General features: G+C 41.4%; 1 protein-coding gene across 2 annotated transcripts in view; it reads left to right on the top strand.

Annotated features, from left to right (window-relative positions):
* Positions 1 to 21,048, top strand: part of FRMD3 (FERM domain containing 3) — a 367,315-nt gene that overhangs the window by 275,973 nt on the left and 70,294 nt on the right. For both annotated transcript variants that reach the window (XM_049896889.1, XM_049896890.1), the window contains 4 exons: positions 7,250 to 7,337; positions 8,961 to 9,049; positions 12,262 to 12,325; positions 16,265 to 16,353. In XM_049896889.1, the coding sequence (XP_049752846.1) occupies positions 7,250 to 7,337; positions 8,961 to 9,049; positions 12,262 to 12,325; positions 16,265 to 16,353 (330 nt within the window). The remainder of the gene's footprint in view (positions 1 to 7,249; positions 7,338 to 8,960; positions 9,050 to 12,261; positions 12,326 to 16,264; positions 16,354 to 21,048) is intronic.

The following is a 21,048-nucleotide window of genomic DNA, read 5'->3' as shown; positions in this document are numbered from 1 at the left end:
ACAGAAAAATTAATGCATTCAAATTGTGGTGTTGATGAAGAATATTGACTATACCATGGACTGCCAAAAGAACTAACAAATCAGTCTTAGAAGAAATACAACCAGAATGCTCCTTAGAAGTGAGAATGGCGAGATTTTGGCTGGCTAACTTTGGGCACATCATTAGGAAAGACCAGTCACTAGAAAAGGACATCCTGTTTGGTAAAGTAGAGGGTCAGTGAAAACGCGGGAAACCCTCAATGAGATGGATTGACACAACAGCCTCAACAATGGATTCAAACATATCAAAGATCATGAAGATGGCACAGGACCAGGCAACCTTTTGCTCTTTTATACGTAAGGCCGCCATGAGTCAGGGCTGACTCTACAACCACTAACAACAACAGCAAACAAGGATCTTCCTGAAAAACTGATCACTGATGGTCCTCATCCGTGAGCCAGGGGGGCTGGAGCCTAGCGCTGTCTGGGTCTCTGCCTTTTCTCCATTGGGTTTGGACTCTTTCCGTCTTCTGTTTGAACACTTACAGTTAGCCTTTCCTTGTGATAACTTTTTAGCTTACCTCTTTCTAAATGACTGAAAAACCAACCAACCAACCAAACAAAAAACCCAAAACCATTACTGTTGACTAGCCATGGAAATCTGCAGCAAAAGATACTGGCTTGAGAATTTTGTTTTATTTGGGCTTTGCTCTAAGTATCTTAAGATGACTCCTTTACATTTCCCCACCACGTATGTCTAATTTTAGTCACATGCAGGGATAGTGAGGGAACAAATACCATTCTGAGGACAAGGAGAGAGCAGATGTAGCTGCTTTCTATCTGTTAGCTGCCTCATTTTCACATTTCTTAGAGGTAAGTCCTACCTTTATCTTCATTTTACAGAATCACAAAGACGTGTCTTTTGATGCTCCCTATTCCCGTGTTGTGTACCTAGGACAGGGGTAGGAAAACCTTTTCCTGTAAAGAGCCAGATAGCAAATACTTCAGGCTTGTATATAGTCTCTTTTGCAACTACTCAATTCTGTCATTGTAGTGTGGAAAGGTCCATAGGCAATACCTAAGCAAATGAGTGTGGCTGTGTCCAATAAAATTTTATTTATGGACACTGAGTTTGAATTTCACATAATTTTCATGGATCATAAAATATTATTTTTCTTCTGATTGTTTTCAACCATTTATAGGTGTAATAAAACTTTCTTATCTAGAGGGCTGTACAAAACCAGACGTTCATTGGAGTTAACCCATAAGATTTATTTTGGGAATTCCTGACCTAGATAAAATTTGAGTCATCACCACTTTTCACCCTTCTTCCCCCTAGAATTGGAACCCTCGTGGCACAGTAGTTACAAGCTCGGCTACTAATCAAAAGGTCGGCAGTTTGAATCCACCAGCCATTCCTTGGAAACCCTATGGAGCAGTTCTCCTCTGCCCTGTGGGGTTGCTATGAGTCAGAATTGACTTAATGGTGACAGGTTTGGTTTTTGGTTTACCCCCCAGAATTAGGGACACAACAAAGCTTTGGTATGCTGCATCTCACCAACAGCAACCCTAGAAATAGGTGTATTAGCCCTCACCAGGTCTAAACATCAGTCACCTGGGGTGAATTACCTTATCTTTAATAAGATGGCTAACAAGTTCAGTTACTAACCAAAAGGTTGGAAGTTTGAATCCATCCAGAGGCACCTTGGAAGAAAAGCTTGGCATTTTTTGTAAAGGAGTCATCTTAAGATACTTAGATGGAACTTTTGCTATGTGAGATCATCAGATCATCATTTGTAAGCTACCATGAGCAGACTTTCCTGTTACTTTTAGCCAAAAACATCTTCACCAACACACTGAATAACAAAGAATGAATTTGCCAAGGATCCAAAAGAGGAAAGTGGAAAGAGTGAGAGGCAGAGTGGGTCCTGAGATGGTCCTCTGGAATAAACAGGATTGAACTTTAAAAGAAATGGAAGGTCTCTGGATGGTGCAGTTTGCATTTAACTACTAACCTAAAGGTTGGTGGTTTAAACCCACCCAACAATGGCAAAAAGGCCTGGAGACCTGCTTCCATAACACTGTGGAGCACAGTTCTGCTCTGTAACACACGAGGTTGCCATAAGTTGGACTTGATATTCCAAAATATCAGCCATTGAAAACTCTATGGAGCACAGTTCTACTCTGACATGGGGTCTCCGTGAGTTGGAATCGACTTGACAGCAACTGTTAACTGGTTAATAAGATGAAATGTTTAGAACTTGAAAAAAGTTTTCTGTAAGAATGGGTAGAAACCATGCCATTTTTAAATGTTTCAAACGTGGCACCTGGGAGAGTCAGTGGAGACATGTTGGCCATAGGATATTGGTAGTGATGGTGGTACAGGCACTAAAAAGTGGGTTGGAACGGGATAGACTTGGATTTACACAGGCTCTTCCAATTACTAGCTAGCTATGTAACCTTGAACAAGTAACTTTTCCTCTTTGGGTGTTGGAACCCTCAGCTATAAAATGAAGATAAGAATTTCTACTTTATGAATATTAAACGCATATGTTGCTTGGCACAGTATGGTTTAGTACAAGATACTTCTGCGTATACATCTGTTACATTCCTGACAGATACTGTTTAGTTCAGCAGTGCTTTTGGGCTGCATGTTTCATCCAATAATTCTTTTATTAAAAAGGAAAGGTTGTTTCTTTTTTAGTTATTATGAACCATATAATGCTTAAAAAGAGCATATAAAAAGAGTATATGTACATAAATAATGTATATATAAATATACGTTATATATGAAGTGGTGGTCCAGTGGTAGAATGCTCACCTTCCACGTGGAAGACCTGGCCAATGAACCTCACGCATAACCATCGCCCATCTGTCAGTGGAGACTTGCTGAACAGGTTTCAGTGGAACTTCCAGACTAAGATGGACTAGGAAGAAAGACCTGGTGATATAGTTCTGAAAAATCAGCCAGTGAAAATCCTATAGATCTCGACAGTCAGACCCACAAATGATTAAGGAGATGGCGCAGGACTGGGCAGGATTTCATTCCATTGTGCATGAAGCAGCTACCAGCAACACATACATATATTATTTAAAGCAATAATTAAAAATACAGGTATGAACTCCAAGCTCTGCTTTCTGAATTAGAAGTTAATGCACATACCTGCTTTAGGAGAATCAAGTTCTTCAAAAATTCATTTTCGAAATTGGTCCCTGAAGTAAAGCAGACCATTTGAAGGAAGGTTTGACTTGATTTCAAGAAAAAGTTATTATAATTATTCACCTGTTCAATAAAGAAACAATAGAACCAAGAAGGTCACCAACTCTATTGATGGTGATGAGGAAAGGGAGTTTTTGAAAGCTTTCTCAATGCATATGGGTATTTCTCTCTCTGTAGATCTATAATAAGTTCTTAAAAAATTTTTTTTATGTGGTGAAATAAATAAAACAAAACATTTGCCATTTCAACCATTTTTCCATGTACAATTCAGTGACATTCATTACCTTCGCCAAGTTGTACAACCATCACCGCTCTGTTTCCAAATTTTTTCATCCCCCCAAACAGGAGCTCAGTGCCCCTTAAGTAGTATCTCCCTGTATCCCCCTCCCTGCTGCCTCTGGCACCCACTAATAAACTGTGGTCTCTATGCATTTGTCTATTCTGGATATTTCATATAAGTGGGATCATACACTATTTGTCCTTTAATGACTGATTTATTTCACTTAGCATCATGAGGTTCACCCTCAACGTTCATCCATGATGTAACATGTATCAAGACTTCATGCATTTTTATGACTAAATAATATTTCAGTGTATGTATATACACATTTTATTTATCCGTTGATGGACACTTGAAGTGATATCTTACCTTTCACCAGAAAATAAAAATAATTATTAAATGTAAATATTGGGGTCTCTCTCTCTCTCTCTCTCACACACACACACACACACACACACACACACACTCACCTCACACCCTCCCTCCAGAATTAGGGGCACAGCAGTCAAAACTGTGCCATGCAACATCTTATCAATGGCAACCCTAGAGATAGGTGTACTTCGGTGGCCCTCAGGTCAAAACCTCAGTCTAACGAGCAGGGCAGATTGAACCAGGACCCACCCCAAGGTAGCCTGGTGCTTACCACGCCACAGGTGATTAGCTCTACTCTGGGATAATCCACTGCACAGGAATGAATGGCCGTCACCCTGCCCCACACTAATGAGAGCTGCTCTGCTCTACAGAGCAAAGGCTTATTACTATTGCTTAAACTGTCAGCACCTTTTTATAAGCTGCACATTTTTTATTTTTAAAAAGCCAAGTTTAATTTTAAAGCACACTCTTCTTTTTTATTCAGTCTGGAAACAAGTTAATTGTGAAAGGTTTGTAATTTGGAAGTTCATGTTGGAAAAAAAAGTGAATAATTTGATGGTGTAGTGGTTAAGAACTTGGCTGCTAACCAAAAGGTTGGCAGTTCAAATCCACCAGCTACTCCTTGGAAACCCTATGGGGCAGTTCTACTCTGTCCTATAGGGTCTCTATGAGTTGGAATCAACTTGATGGCAATAGCTTTGACTTGGATTTAGGTGGCCTCTTTCTGGTCGTTGCCCTATCCTTCCTAAATCTAATGGCTATCTTATTTCTAATCACAAACACAGACCAAGGGGCTTCAGGGCAACCATGAGGTGAGTGGGCAACTGCACGTGGAGCAGTTGGGTAGCTTTGGCTCCTTCCTTCTGGTTGCCTTGTGCTAAGTCGTGGGCAGCTGTCGTATTTGCTCCCAGGCAGGAAGAGAGGAGCAACAAGTGTGGGTGCTTGGGCTGGAGGTGCTCTGCATGGGCAATATCCAGAGAAATTAGAGCCTTCAACCCCAAAGTCAAGTTACTGACACATCCTTCCCACATGGCATATCCCACTCTTCCCTGAAACTTCAGGAGGCTGCAGCAGGAAGTAGATACACCAAATACAAAGATGAGTGCACAACCAAGAATCGCTAAACACTTAAGGGAACATCAACTCAATGAAAGAGAGACTCTGACTTAGCAAACTAAAGGACCTTTATCTGGGAAGCAGCATTAATGGAACAAACAGGATTGAACTTTAAAAGAAATGGAAGGTCTCTGGATGGTGCAGTTTGCATTCAACTACTAACCTAAAGGTTGGTGGTTTAAACCAACCCAACAATGGCAGAAAGGCCTGGAGACCTGCTTCCATAACACTGTGGAGCACAGTTCTACTCTGTAACACATGAGGTCGCCATAAGTTGGACTCAACAGCAACGGGTTTGGCTGGTTGGTTGGTTGATTTTTTTGTGGATATCTTCAGAAGAAGAAGAGGAATTTATGCCTGCAAGATAAGAACAGGCAGCTGTTTTAGGAAGCACAGAGATAAGTTAGAAATGAAATATTTAATTGATACTTTTGAAAAAACTCAATAAATGAGATGAAAAGCAGAATGCACACAGTTGAATAAATTAGCAAGCTGAAAATTTGAATTAAGAAATAATTCAGATATATAATATATATATAAAGTATGAAACAAAGGTTAAAAAACACGGAGGATAGTAAAATCCATTTACTAGAGCTTAAAGGAAAGAACAGAGAAAATGGTTGGAGGTGGGGGAGGGAAAAGAATCAAAGAAATGGTGGGAGAAAGATTGGAATTGTTGAATTGAAAGAACCCACCCAATGCTGATCAGGATGAATAAACAAAGGTGCCCTCTAGACATCAGAGGGAAATTTCAGAACACTAATAAAGAAGAGGGCCGTGGTGGCTCAGTGGTAGAATTCTCCTCTTCCATGCTGGAGATCTAGGTTTGATTCCTGGCCAATGTACTTCATGCACGGCCACCACCTATCTGTCAGTGGAGGCTTGTGTGTTGCTATCATGTTGACCAGGTTTCAGCAGAACATCCAGATTAAGATGGACTAGGAAGAAAGGCCTGGCAATGTACTTCCAGAAGGCAGCCAATGAAAACCCTGTGGATCACAATGGTCTGATCCCAGTTGGGGGGAAAGAACCCATCTCAGAGGAGGAGTGTGGATTGATGTAATATAATGTAATTGTGTATTTTAAAAATAAAAATGAATTCCTGTTTTTTTCCTTAGTAAATTCTTCTTAATTGTTAGGGGAGATGCAAAGTTCATGTGATTATCCTTGGAAAAAGGTTCAGCTTCTCTACGGGATATTAATATTGTTGCTAGGTGCCGTCAGGTCGGTGCAAACTCATAGCAACCCTATGTACAACATAACGAAACACTGGCTGGTCCTGCACCATCCTCACAATCATTATATTTGAGCCCGTTGTTGCAAACATTGTGTCAGTCCATCGCATTGAGGGTCTTCTTCTTTTTCGATGACCCTCTATCAGCATGATGTCCTTCTCCAGGGATGGTCCCTCCTGAAACCATGTCCAAAGTATGTGAGATGAAGTCTCGCCATCCTTGTTTCTAAGGAGCATTCTGGCTACACTTCTTCCAAGACAGATTTGTTCATTTTCTGGCAGTCCATGGTATACTCAGTATTCTTCACCAACACCGTAATTCAAAGGCATCAATTCTTCTTCAGTCTTCCTTATTCATTGTCCAGCCTTCACTTGGGATATTAATATTAGTCATCAAAATGGAGTCTTTGAACTGTTGCACATTCCTGGTTTAGACACTAGGTTGGAATAGGCTTCAGACCCATCTGTATTTGTAGCCTTTTTGTTTTGATCCTGAGGCCAAGACCTTGTTTACTACTCTGGAGGTCAGTGCTGCAACTAGTGGATGAGATTTCCTTTCAAAATCCAGGGCTTTGCAATGGAATAGTTGATGATCCTTCTTAGCTGGGTGGCTCTGTTTAGGCTTGTTGATGGGAGAACGTAATTGCTCACTTTCTGCCCTGATCAAGAAGGAATGCCATTCACCTTGGGTAATCTTTTTAAACGAGTAGGAAAGAACAGATGCTGGGTGTTATTTCATATGAAGATTGAATTTGCAAGGGCCTACTTATTGGTAACTTGATAGCCTTGATTAACTGTATGGATCAGTGGAGTACTCAGAGTGTGTGTGGATTTATTGTGGAACAATTAGGCAGAAAACTTGAGCTCAGATTCCTTAGCAGAGGGCTCCTTGTGGTGAGAAATAATGATGGGCCTTACTCATATCACTTTTGGTAGGATTTTTCCTCTTTCTTGGGTTTAGAGTATTATTCTTTATTGAATGAAGGATCTCGATCTTTTCATTATTTTCCGTATTAACTCCCTAAACTTTTTTTGTGTGTGATTTTAGAGGCCAGAGCCCACCAGTTGCTGAATTTAATTTGCTCCTGAAAGCTCATGCTTTGGAAACCTATGGGGTGGATCCCCACCCATGCAAGGTAACTGGCCCTCATAGCTGATCTCCATGTAATGATTGCTTTGCCTGAAAGAGAATTAATTGGCGTGCAGATCAGGAAAACCCTGCCTAGGACCATTCCTTAGTCTGACTCCAGAGCCTAACTGGAAAGAACAACTGTGGGTATCAGTCTTCCAACTGGTTGCTAATTGCTATGTAGAAGCCACATTTTCCTAATTGACGAACAAGGATTCATTTGTCAAGTAGATGGTTTTAACCCTGAGGATTCACATGGTCCTAACAGACTTACCGTCAAGGCCATTGCCATCAGGACTGCAGCTGTAAAAAATGGGAAGGTGGAAGAAAAAAAAAATGACTTAAAATTGTATTTTGGCATTGTGGTTATTAGTTTTTTCTTTTTTCATTTATTCATATTATTTGACAGTCAATATTTTTCCCAAGTGTGAAACATAGACCACCTGCATCAGAATAACGTGGCCCCTCCCCTAGAGCTACGGAATCAGAATTGCTAGGGGTGCAGCTGGGGAAGCTGCCTTTGTATCAAGGCCCCAAGATGATGCTTAAGCACACATTTTTCCAAAATGTCTAATGAGCAGTGTTTTCCTGTCCATAGCCTAAACTAATCATGTATCACCCAGATACCAACCTTAGTCCTAAACTAAGCATTGATATCAGCCAGGCTCTTAAAAATAAGTTTTTGAGTTATACTGGAACATTTCATTACCCAGATGGGATCGACTAAAAATATTTGGAAAAGTACTAGTCCTATAACTCTCAATGCAGGCTTACTAGAATCACCTGGGGAGCTTCACAAAGTCCTGGTGCCCAGAAACCACCCCACTCCAAATACATCAAAATCTCTGGGGGATGAAGAATAGGTCTCAGGTTTTTTTTTTCCTTTTTTAAAGCTCCTAGATGATTCCAAAGTGCACCCAAGGCCAGGAACCAATGGTACTTGTACATATGGGTATTTGTATCCTCTTGTGCTCCCCAATGGTTATTTTAGCGTATTTGCTAACTGCCCCTTCCTAGTAGTAGTATAAACCAGATTATTCCATTTAGTGAATTAGATTTGTATCCACCAATGCGACCCTCTCTGTTTATTTTATTTATTATTTAGTGACCTCACTTTTTTAATTCTCTTGGTTCCTTTGTCTTCACTTAATTGAGACGCTGAGTGTTCTGGATATACGTTGGAAGCAAAGTAAGCTTTTCTGGACATATTTTTATACTGAAATTGCCAGAAATTCTGTCTGACGTTGAATCCTATTAGATTAGATACCCAGGATTTGATTTATGGCGTTAGCGTGCTGATGGCAACTAAGAACACTTTGTCCGTGTTACAGGACAGATCTGAGAATCCCCAGAAGACACTTGGGAGTAGACACAGAGGTTTGGGCCTAATCTTTATCTTCCCAGGAGGCCCTCGTAGGGGCAGAAGGTCCATTGCTCAAGGAGAAAAGCTAGACCCCACCCAGACTTTGGAAGTCCTGCTCTTAGACTGCCCATCTCGGAAACTTAGTTTATTGCCAGAATCATTGGAATTAACCTGAAATTAACCCGAGATGAGGATGGGTAAGCGCACCGTTTGTCATTGGTCTTATTCTTCCCTAATCCACATAGATTTTTGTTTGTACTTTTTCAGGATTCAACAGGCGCAACAACATTTTTAGGATTCACAGCTGCGGGCTTTGTGGTGTTCCAGGGAAATAAGAGAATCCACTTGATAAAATGGTGAGTACTTCTTTGGAAAACTATTTTGCCATCGTCCCTAATCTTCCCCCTCTCCCTTTGGCTTGACTCGAAATTGTCAGGTAGAACACCTAGTGTCTGTATTTTTGCTCTAGAGCTTGATCATAAAGAATTTAGCATCTGAGTGGATTCCCATCTAGGTTGCCCTGTCTTGATGAGGAATTGGATTGTCAGGCTGAGGAGTCAACTTAGGAGACCTGGAAAGTGCTCCAGGCTCAGGGGCTCTGCCTCCGTAGAGAAGACATCCAGTGGTTTCTCACCAGTAGCTTCTGCTGCTCTGACCCAAAGGACCATCTCAGGACCCACTCTGCCCCTCACTCTTTCCACTTTTGAATCCTTGGCAATTTCATTCTTTGTTATTCAGTGTGTTGGTGAAGATGTTTTTGGCTAAAAGTAACAGGGAAGTCTGCTCGTGGTAGCTTACAAATGACGATCTGATGATCTCACTTAGCAAAATTCCAGAAGGAGGTTGGTTACCTTAACTGCCCGACTCACCACGGAGGACTTGGGTCTCTCCCTTTTCTTCTCTGCCATCTCAGGTGTTGGCCTTTGTCCCCAGGTCAGTGGTCATTAGATGGCTATGTAGCTTTGACCATCACACCTCCATAAAATGATACCCAAAGCCTGGGGAAAGCAACCCCTTTCAAGTGTCTCCTTTTAAAATACGGGTAACTTTTTCTGCAGCCTTCCTGTATATCATATGCCCCTTCTTAAGTCAATTCCTGCCAAGAAGAATGGCAACTCAGTGACAGTTTGCTTGAATCAAGATCTGTCCTCTTCTGGTTGGGAAGAAGGTAACCTGTATAACCATGACCTTGAGGAATAATAAAGTATAGGTCATGTCAGTAATGTAGTGGGAGATGAATCAGGGTACCAGCAGTGCCTGCTACATCTGCTTTTGATAAAGAGTGAGAAAATTGAACACTATATATACATTGGAATATTGTAAAGGCTTAGTCTTGCTCATATCTAACTTGCCTCAGTCTCCTCTCTGATGACCCCTGACAGGATTGTCCCCTATGTGTCTCACTGGGTAGTGGCCTCATTCCTTCAGCCCAAGCCCTGGGTCTGAAGTTCTTCCTTGATTGGCAGTGGACCACCATCAGTCAGCATTGGAAATGCTCTTTTGTACCTATAGGAACCTCAGGTCCATGGTTCTATTAGCTTCAGAGTTTCTTCCAGCACCTCTTTATATTGAGTTCCCCCACTCTTACACAATCCTCTTAGCTCCTTCTTCTTAGCACCTGCCTTCCTTTTGGGTCTTCTCTACTAGATTAGCATCAGTCAACTAATGTATACTTTGCTCCCTATGTCTCCTGCCCCTTTCCCTAATCAGACTTCCCTTTCTGAGATCCTGATTGCCTTGTTTAGCTTCCTTGTCCTTTCTGTCCTTGCCTCTTACTCAGTTTATACTTTTGATTCACCCCTACCCTATGCTCTAGTTGTTCTCTTCTTCCACGATTAGCATTCTCAAAACTCTGATTTGCCTTTATAATAAGTCACTTAACTTCTCTGTTTACTCACCCGTATTAAAACAAAAACAAATCCAGTTGCTGTCAAATTGATTCTGATTCATAGCAACCCTATAGGATAGAGTAGAACTGCTGCCCCATAGGGTTTCCAAGGCTGTAGGTCTTTACAGAAGCAGACTGCCATCTTTCTCCCATGGAGCAGCTGGTGCGTTTGAACTGCTGGCCTTTCGGTTAGCAGTCAAGCACTTAACCACAGTGCCACCAGGGCTCCGTCCATAAGATGGCGGTCAATAATACCTGGTTACCTCTACAGAGGGAAGTAGATGGGGGAGAACCAAATGAAAGAATGTGTGTGGGAGTGCTTTGTAAATCTGGTGTAATTTATGAACTCATAAAGTACTATACACACATTAACAGACGGTGGAATCCATTTTTCTTTGTATTTTCAGCATCTACAAAGAAGCTCCAATGTTAAGCCACCTTCAATCCATTTCAGAATAGATTCCTCAAGGATTCCTACTGACTTTGGAAAGCATGAATAAAGTAGGGGACTTCACCCATTCAGCAAAGGGGAGCTAGATCTTTGGGTTTCTGAATTGTTTGAGCCCTGGAATAGTTAGGTTAGGACTTGACAACTCTCAAGTGCAGATTCATTGTATGTCTCTCGTCTCTTTGGGCCTCAGTTTCTTCCTGGATACACCGAAGAGTTGAGATGAATGATCTCTGAGCTATTTGTTTTGGGGTTCTGCACCTGGTCTACATCTTTTTAGGGGTGTTGATGGAGTGCTGATGCTGACCCCATCCTTCCCAGAATCTGCTTAGTCACACATCTTTGTGACAACCGTTTATATGTTAGTAAAACAAATGATCTTCCCACATTAATCTTAGATGTGTGTGTGTATTTTAACTTTCATTAAGCTTTGTCATTCTCACAAACCATGGACCTAAGTTAAAACGGCTTAATGTGATCTCCCTGCTGTTTCCCCCAGGAAAACCACAGGGACATGCATCACTATCCTGGGGATTAGACCAAAGGAGTAAAAATAGAATTCTTTCTTGTCTCTATACACATCTTCCCACCAAACAGGTGAACTGGCGTCTATGATTCAGGCAGGTTTTAATTGGTAGCCCCTTAGGATGAAAGCTAAAGTCACTTTTTTGACTACCATTTGTCATTCTTCGAGTTATTCTCACAATTTTGAGCATCTTGATATATGATAAAACAATTTTTTTTATAAACAGGGAGAGCAGGAGTGAAAATTTTGCAACATGATGTGTGTGCTTCTTGAATATGGATGTGATATAATGAGGGAGACAATTACTATGAATCTGAATCACTTCATTCGCTGAGTCTGAAAATAACCACATTCTTCCTACCTTGAAAAGTGGGCTGACCAATTAATGTTGTTTTGGTCATTAAAGCTGACAGAAATTTCTAGAGCTGCTCAGAAAAAAGGCACAGCCTAAATGTAAGACGTGGAATAAATAATTCTGAGCTGCCTACGGAGGGAGCCTCTCTCGGGAAGGAAATTGCTGTATAATTCACCTGGGGGCTCTTCGCTGCTCATTATGCCTTCACTGGTGATAAGATAATGTCTTGTTTCATTGCAGTCTGCCTGGCATTTGTGAGTCAGACAGGTTCCTGTGGGAAAGCCAGTTACCTTGGTTAACTGCCATTTTTTTTTTTTTTTCTTCTCACCTAAAGAGGTTTTCTTTTCTTAGGCCAGATGTCTCCAAATTGAAGTTTGAAGGGAAGACCTTTTATGTGATTGGCACCCAAAAGGAGGTCAGATACTGCTTTTCTAACTACCTGTTGTTGTCTGTGTGTGTGTGCATGAAACAGATTCAGAAATAAAATATGCCTTTATGATTGTAGCCCTAAAAGGCTGTGACCTTGAAGAGGAATAGCATTGTGTTCAACATCAAAAAGATCTGTCCTGAAGTACAATGCTGTCAGTGATAGGATAATATCCATAAGCCTGTAAGGAAGACCAGTTAATATGAACGTTATTCAAATTTATGCACTAACCACTAAGGCCAAAGATGAAGAAACTGAAGATTTTTACCAACTTTGGCAGTCTGAAATTGATCAAACATACAATCAGGATGCACTGATAATTACTGGCGATTGGAATGCAAAAGTTGGAAACGAAGAAGTATTGGTAGTTGGAAAATATGGCCTTGGTGATAGAAACCATGCTAGAGATTGCATGATTGAATTTTGTAAGACCAATGACTTCTTCATTGCAAATACCTTCTTTTTAACCAACATAAACAGCAGCTATACATGTGGACCTCTCCAGATGAAATACACAGGAATCAAATTGACTACATCTGTGGAAAGAGACGATGGAAAAGCTTAATATCATCAGTCAGAACAAGGCGAGGGGCCAACTGCAGATCAGACCATCAATTACTCATATGCAAGTTCAAGTTGAAACTGAAGAAAATTAGAACAAGTCAACGAGAGCAAAAGTATGACCTTGGGCATATCCCACCTGAATTTAGAGACTATCTCAGGAATAGATTTGACTCATTGAACACTAATGACTTAAGACCAGACTAGTTGCGGAATGACATCAAGGACATCATACATAAAGAAAGCAAGAGGTCATTAAAAAGACAGGTGAGAAAAAAAAGACCTAAAGGGTTATCAGAAGAGACTCTGAAACTTGCTCTTGAACTTCGAGTAGCTAAAGCAAAAGGAAAAAATGAAGTCAAAGTGCTGAACAGAAGATTTCAAAGGATGGCTTGAGAAGACAAAGTGAGGTATTACGATGACACATGCAAAGACCTGGAGATGTAAAACCAAAAGGGAGGAACATGCTCAGCATTTCTCATGCTGAAGAAGTGAGGAAAAAATTCAAACCTGTAGTTGCAATATTGAAGGATTCTACAAGGAAAATATTAAATGACACAGGAAGCATCAAAAGAAGATGGAAGGAATACACAGAGTCACTGTACCGAAAAGAATTAGTTGATGTTCAGCCATTTCACGAGGTAACATATGATCAGGAACCGATGGTACTGAAGTCCAAGCTACACTGAAGGCATTGGTGAAAAACAAGGAATTGATGGAATACCAATTGAGATGTTTCAATGAACGGATGCAACGCTGGACGTGCTCACCTGTCTATGCCGAGAAATTTTGGAAGACAGCTACCTGGCCAACCGACTGGAAGAGATCCATATTTACCCCTATTCCCAAGAAAGGTGATCCAACCAAATGTGGAAATTATAGAACAGTATTATTAATATCCCATGCAAGCAAAATTGTGCTGATTATCATTCAAAAGTGGCTGCAGCGGTATATTGATGGGTAACTGCTAGAAATTCAATCCAGATTTAGAAGAGAATGTGGAACCAAGGATATCATTGCTGCTGTCGGATGGATCCTGGCTGAAAGCAGAGAATACCAAAAAGATGTTTACCTGTGTTTTATTGACTATGCAAAGGCATTGGACTATGTGGATCATAATAAATTGTGGATAACATTGTGGAGAATGGGAATTCCAGAACACTTAATTGTGCTCATGAGGAACCTGTACATAGATCAAGAGGCAGTTGTTTTGGACAGAATAATGGGGTACTGCATGGTTTAAAGTCAAGAAAGGTATGCATCAGGGTTGTATCTTTTCACCAATACCTATTCAATCTGTATGCTGGGTAAATAATCCTAGAAGCTGGACTATATGAAGAAGAACATGGCATCAGGATTGGAGGAAGACTCATTCACAACCTGCATTATGCAGATGACACAACCTTGCTTGCTGAAAGTGAAGAGGGTTTGAAGCACTTACTGATGAAGATCAAAGACCACAACCTTCAGTATGGATTATACCTCAACATAAAGAAAACAAAAATCCTCACAACTGGACCAATAAACAACATCATGATAAACTGAAAAAAGATTGAGGTTTTCAAGAATTTCATTTTACTTGGATCCACAATCAACACCCATGGAAGCACCCATGGAACACAAATTGCATTGGGCAAATTGGCTGCAAAAGATCTCTTTTAAGTGTTGAAAAGCAAAGATGTCACCTTTAGGACTAAGATATGCCTGACCCAAGCCATGGTGTTTTCAGACAGCTCATATATATATGAAAGCTGGACAATGAATAAGGAAGGCCTAAGAAGAATTGACGCCTTTGAATTGTGGTGTTGGCAAAGACTACTGAATATACCATGAACTGCCAAAAGAATGAACAGATCTGTCTTGGATGAAGTACAACCAGAATGCTTCTTAGAAGCAAGGATGGTAAGACTACGCCTCACATACTTTGGACGTGTTATCAAGAGGGATCAGGCCCTGGAGAAGGACATCATACTTGGTAAAGTAGAGGGTCTGCAAAAAAGAGGAATACACTCAACGAGATGGATTGACACAGTGGCTTCAACAGTGGGCTCAAGCATAGCAATAATTGTGAGGGTGGCGCAGGACCGGGTAGTGTTTTGTTCTGTTGTGCATAGGGTTGCTATGAATTGGAACTGACTCAATGGCACCTAACAACAACAACACAACAGGTGGATATAGATAGATATAGAGAAATAGACAGCTGCCATAGAGTTGACTCTGACTCATGGAGATCTATGTACAACAAAATGAAACACTGCCCAGCTCTATGTCATCCTCACAATGGCTAGCATTTTTGAGTCAATTGTGGAAGTGACTGTGTTAATCCATCTCATCAAGGGTCTCCCTTGCCCTTGCTGGCCCTCTACTTCACCAAACATGAGGTCCTCCTCTAGTGGTTGATCCCTCCTGATGATGCGTCAAAAGCAAGCAAGTCAGACAATGTTCTGTTGTGATCCATAAGTTTTTCATTGACTAATATTTGAAAATAGATTGCCAGGCCATTCTTCCTAGTCTTTCTTAATCTAGAAGTTCTGCTGCAGCCTGTCTACCACGGGTGACCCTGCTGGTATCTGAAATACTAGTGGCATAGCTTCCAGCATTGCAGCAACATGGAAGCCACCACAGTATGACAAACTGACAGATGGTTGATATGTGTGTGTGTTTGTGTGTGTGTGTAAATAAATGTAAACAGATAAAGTCAGTGAGGATAGCCAGCTGTATTCCTTTGTATAAAAACTAGACTGGGGTAGATTTGAGAAATAGAAGATAGAACCTTCCCCTACCTCTGTAATTCACCAAGATATAGATCTATGAAACAAGTGAAGAATACTTAAAAAGCTAGATATCATCCAGTGCTGGTTGGAGGGTTATAAACACTATCTATGAATCCTGACAGTGTTAAAATAAAGGAGTTGCCAGATATAGGTAAGGTTCATCAGAGAAAGCTTTTTGAAGGAGGCTGTTACTGTGATTTTGAACCTCAGAGCTAAGTCTGGAAGCTTGGCGATTTTCTGGACCTGAGTTTTCAGCACACGTACTAGTTATTCAAGGATGGCAGGTATGTTTTTAGGCTAATCCAATCTGATAGGTAGGTAGTTGATGCCTGCAGTGTTGAGAAGGATTGTGAGGCTGATTTTTTTAAATCAGAAACAAGGCCTAGATGGATTCATGATGTCTGCAAGGGGTGAAAGAGCGGGGAGCACCATTTTGACAGCACTTCTAAAACATACTAAATTTAACATGTGTATATTATTTTAAATCTATTTGGTAGGAGGCAGGATATAAATAGGTAAATACCTGAACAAAGAACATGAAAAACATGAAATGTACTTAACATGCCCTTTTTGTTTGGTTATTTTTTCTTAGAAAAAAGCCGTGTTGGCTTTCCATACTTCAACACCAGCTGCCTGCAAACATCTTTGGAAGTGTGGGGTGGAGAACCAGGCCTTTTATAAGTAAGTAGCTTTTGTTCATTTAATCATAAGGTTTTAAAAGCACTTATGGAATCCTTTATGTTTTGCTAATGGCTGCATATTCTCCTTTTAATATAGTCCTTTTTATTCTATTTATGTGAATTACAAATTTTGTGCACTGTTCAGAGTGACTCCCAACCTGTTTTTCAGTCAAGTCCTGAGCTCTGTGTTGGGTGTTTCCCATAGAATCCCCATGAGTTTTCTTTTCCTTTCTTTTTTTTTTGCATTGCTGTTTTCATTGAACATGTCACAGGATCTATCTTTGGTTGGATGCCTCCCAGAAATAGAGCCTGAGACGAAGACTTTAGTGCCAGCATATTTGGGTCATGAGCACTGAACGTACTACCAGGGCAGTGAGGAAGTGAGATGCCGAAGCAAGCAATACAGGGTGCTTTATGAGCAGGCCACTACTGTGGGCCATGGGCCACCGGGCTGAGCTCTGCTGGGGAACTCTGGGCAACCTCAAAGTTCTCCCGACCCATGCACAAATAGACTGAGCTGTTTATCTACCAATTCCCCATTCATTTGATTGAAGACTCTTTAGAGGGCAGAATTAATACTTTCTGGCACTTCTGGCAGAGAGTCAAATGTATTCACAGTAACAAGCCTCCAGTACACAGAGAGGAGAGCCAAAGGTTTATGGGTAGAATGCCATCAGAGTCTAGGATCATAGGAAGTCAGAGTTGGACAGGACCTTAGAAACCACCCTTGAAAGTCTCAGGTTTCACAAGTGGTTCAAATTTAGGATCTTTTCACTTAGTTGCAGCTTCTCTTCTTTGAGACCCACTTGCTGATGGGAAGAGCAGTGGTGATGGAAGCAGCCAAGAAACTGGCCCTGAGCAGCCCAGGGTATCTGGACCATCAGCCCTGGAGCTCACTAAGATGGCTTTGCTCAGTGTCTTCCCACACTGATGATCTGTCTTACCCATTAGACTCATCGCCTGAACATGCTGAGTCTCTGAAAACTCATGGACTTTGGCTGATGAGAACTATTAGGAGAATGATGGCTTGGACAATGATTTTCCAACTCTTTCTTCAGCCACAGAATAATTTTACTTGAAGAGAAGTGTAGGCCAAGCCCAGGATGTAAAAGAGAGAAGCTGTGGTGTTAGGTGGGGGCCAGAGTTGGGATTGAGGCCTGGAGACCCTTCCCATTGTTCACTGCCCCACAGGGGCTAGGGTGACTAGTCAACCCAGTTTGCCTGGGACTTTACCAGGTTTAGCACTGAGAGTCCTACATTCTCAGAAGCCCCTCAGTTCCAAGAAAACCCAATCAGAAGGATAATTTGAAAATCCTGGACAAGATGATCCAGAAAATGCTGTGATTCTAGGAATGATAGACCTGTCAGATAGACCTTCCCATGGTCATCACCATCCCAGGGACATCTGTGAGAGTCTTTCTCCATCTGTGTGTCTCCTGTGGTGTTCAGGGACTGGTAAAAAATACTCGTTGGGCACTGAAAAATCAGTGTGTGCAGACCTCTCTACCCACATGGACACTGAGAGAGGGAAGCTCACGGGGCTTGACATTCTCAGGCTTTAGTCCAAGCCTAAGTGATTTAAAAAAAAATGTTGTTTTTTAAAATTATGATGTAATTTAATACCATACAATTCACCCTTTAAAATTATACAATTTAGTGGGTTTTCGTATATTTGCAAAATTGTGAAACCGTCACCACCGTCAAATTCCAGAACATTTTCGTAATCTCAAAAAGAAACCCCCGTTCCCATTACAGTTACTCCTCAATCTCCCCTGAAAACTCCCCAAGTCCCAGGCAGCCACTAACCTGCTTTCTCTCTATATGGATTTGTCTATTCTGGACATTTTATGTAAATGGAATCATATGGTATATGGTCTTTGTGTATGGCTTCTTTCACTTAGCATGTTTTCAAGGTTCATTCATGTCATAAAACCAAAAGAACCAAACCCAGTGCCGTCGAGTCAATTCCGACTCATAGAGACCCTACAAGACAAAGTAGAGCTGCCCTGTAGAGTTTCCAAGGAGCGCCTAGCAGATTCGAACTGCTGACCCTTTGGTTAGCAGCCGTGGCACTTAACCACTATGCCACCAGGGTTTCCCATTCATGTCATAGTATATATGAAAACTTCATCCCTTTTTATGGTTAAGTAATATGCTATTATGTGGGCCTGCCATGTTTATTTATCCATTTATAAGTTGACAGGCATTTGGATAATTTCCACCTTTTGACTGTTGTGAATGGTGCTACTATGAATAGTCGTATACAAGTTTTTGTGTGGACACTTCTCCTGGGTGTATCTCTAGGAGTGGAATTGCTATGTCATGTGGTAACTCTTTATAGTAACTCTTTGAGGACCTACCACCCTGTTTTAGGAGCCTAAGCTTTGGGAGCATTTCTTCTCCTCCTTTTGTGAAATCATCTGGTCCCTGTCAAAGAATAACTTAAAGACATTTAGTTTTTTGAATGACTATTTTCTTACAAATGAGGGAGTTGGTAGATGGAGTCAAGAAACAAAGCAAAAACAAGATAAATCATTGCAGAACTTTTATTGTAGAGTTTTGTGTACATATCTATCTCCCCAGCTCGATTTGATCTGAGGGTGGGAACTAGATTCTCTTTATCTTTGTACTCCCTGAAGATCCTAGCACAGAAAAGGCATACAAGAAATATTGAGTGAATCAAATCAATAATTGCTGTCCTCAGGAGATTCTCACATTATGATTGAGATCAAAAGAGAAGTAAAAATAAAATAAATACTAGAGGGAGCCCCAGAGGGGGCTGAGCTTTGCCGTGGAGGAAACTAGGAAGTTAAAAGGTCCTTTGAAGTGGAGGAAAGCCATCCTGGCCTGTGTAAGGGACCAAGGCAGAAGAGTGGGAGACACACTTTGGGGAGGATGAATGGCCAAGGCTGGAGCAGAGGGTGGGTGGGATAGCAAGGAAGATGAGGCTGGAAACAGATATTGGGACCAGATATGGAGGGAGGTCTCGAAAGCCACAGCCAGTGTGAAATAGGAAGCAGAGGAGTGATAGGTATGTTCATTTGTTACTGATGACCCATTTTTGTAGTTGTTAGCTGCTGTTGTTAGCTCCAACTCGTGGTGACCCCATGTACAACAGAACAAAATGTTTCTTGGTCCTGTGCCATCTTCCTTAGTATGCTCGAGTCCCTTGTTGTGGGCACTGTGTATCTTGAGGGCTTTTCAACCAAGGAGGCTCATCTTGCAGCACCATATGAGACAGTGTTCTGTTGTGTTCCATAGGGTTTTTTCTGGCTAATTTTCAGAAATAGATTGCCAAACCTTTTCTTCCTAGTCTTAGTCTGGAAGCTTTGCTAAAACTTGCTCACCATGGGTGACCTTGCTGGTATTTGAAATACTAGTGACATAGCTTATAGCATCACAGGAACACGCAAGCCATCACATTACAACAAACTGACAGGTGGGTGTTGGTCGATTACCCATAGGCATGCATAATGGGATGGAGAGTAGAAGAAACCCCAAGGAGTAGACAGACCTTTTTTTAGAGCCAACTGAATGAGTCCTACTTGTAAGGACTCTAGTATAGTCTTGAAGATCCTTTAGTGAAATCACATGGCCCCTATCAAAGTATAACTTAGAGATACTAGCTAATTATTTTGTACACATTATTTTATCAAGTGTGAGGCCCTTGTGGCATAGTGGTTAAGAGCTACAGCTGCTAACCTAAAGGTTGGCAGTTCGAATCCACCTGCCACTCCTTGGAAACCCTGTGGGGGAGTTGTCCTCTGTCCTATAGGGTTACTATGAGTTGACATCAACTGGATGGCAATAGGTTTGGTTTTTAGTTTTTTTTGAGGAAATCAGTCAGTAAATGGAGTAAAGAATAAGGCAAAAGCAGGATTGAAAAGGGAGGCGGGAGACGGACAAAAAGCTGCAATGGGGGGATCTTTTTCTTTGTGCTTTTTTGGTAAAAATACATATAACGAAATATTTACCAATTCAACAATTTTTACATGATTGGTGACTTTTTTGTACATTTTTGGGTAAACTGATTATTTAGCTGGCAGCTAGCAAACGGTCAGTTTGATCACTTTATCTTTCAAAAGGCCAAATAAGTATATTAAGGGAAACCTTTTCCATTGTTTGTGGGGGCCCCAGAAGACTCTGGAAAGTTTAGCTGTGAGCACAGTGGCTGATTAGTGCTGACCCAGTCCTTGCACCAGCACCCCTACTTTGGTAAGGCCAGGGCTGCCCCACCTCCCATTAGAATTTCCATTGTCTGTGGAGGCTTGCGTGTTGTTATGATGCTGAACAGGTTTCAGCAGAGCTTACAGACTAAGAAAGGAAGAAAGGCCTGGTGATCGACTTCCAAAAATCAGCCAGTGAAAATCCTGTGGATCACCATGGTCTGATCTCATTGCCTATAGGGTGGTCATGAGTCAGGGGCTGACTGGACAACAGCTAACAAGAACAGTATTTGTCTGAGATCTGCCAGAATATTTGCTTCTCCATTATTCCATAACCATCCCTGTTCTTTATGAAGAAGGAGAGAGGCCCCTTGTTCTGACTCACTGTGGGACCTTGGACCAGCCACCTGAGCACTCTCTGGCCTCAGCCTTCTGCCCTGCAGAATGGAGGGCCTGGAACACACTATGCCCTTGCCATGTTGCCGTGGCACAGTAGAACAAACATGGGCTCTAAAAGCAAATGGATGTGG

Source organism: Elephas maximus, chromosome 9 (assembly GCF_024166365.1).
Source record: "Elephas maximus indicus isolate mEleMax1 chromosome 9, mEleMax1 primary haplotype, whole genome shotgun sequence".
Classification (NCBI taxonomy): domain Eukaryota; kingdom Metazoa; phylum Chordata; class Mammalia; order Proboscidea; family Elephantidae; genus Elephas; species Elephas maximus.
This window is presented reverse-complemented; position numbering and strand designations above follow the sequence as displayed.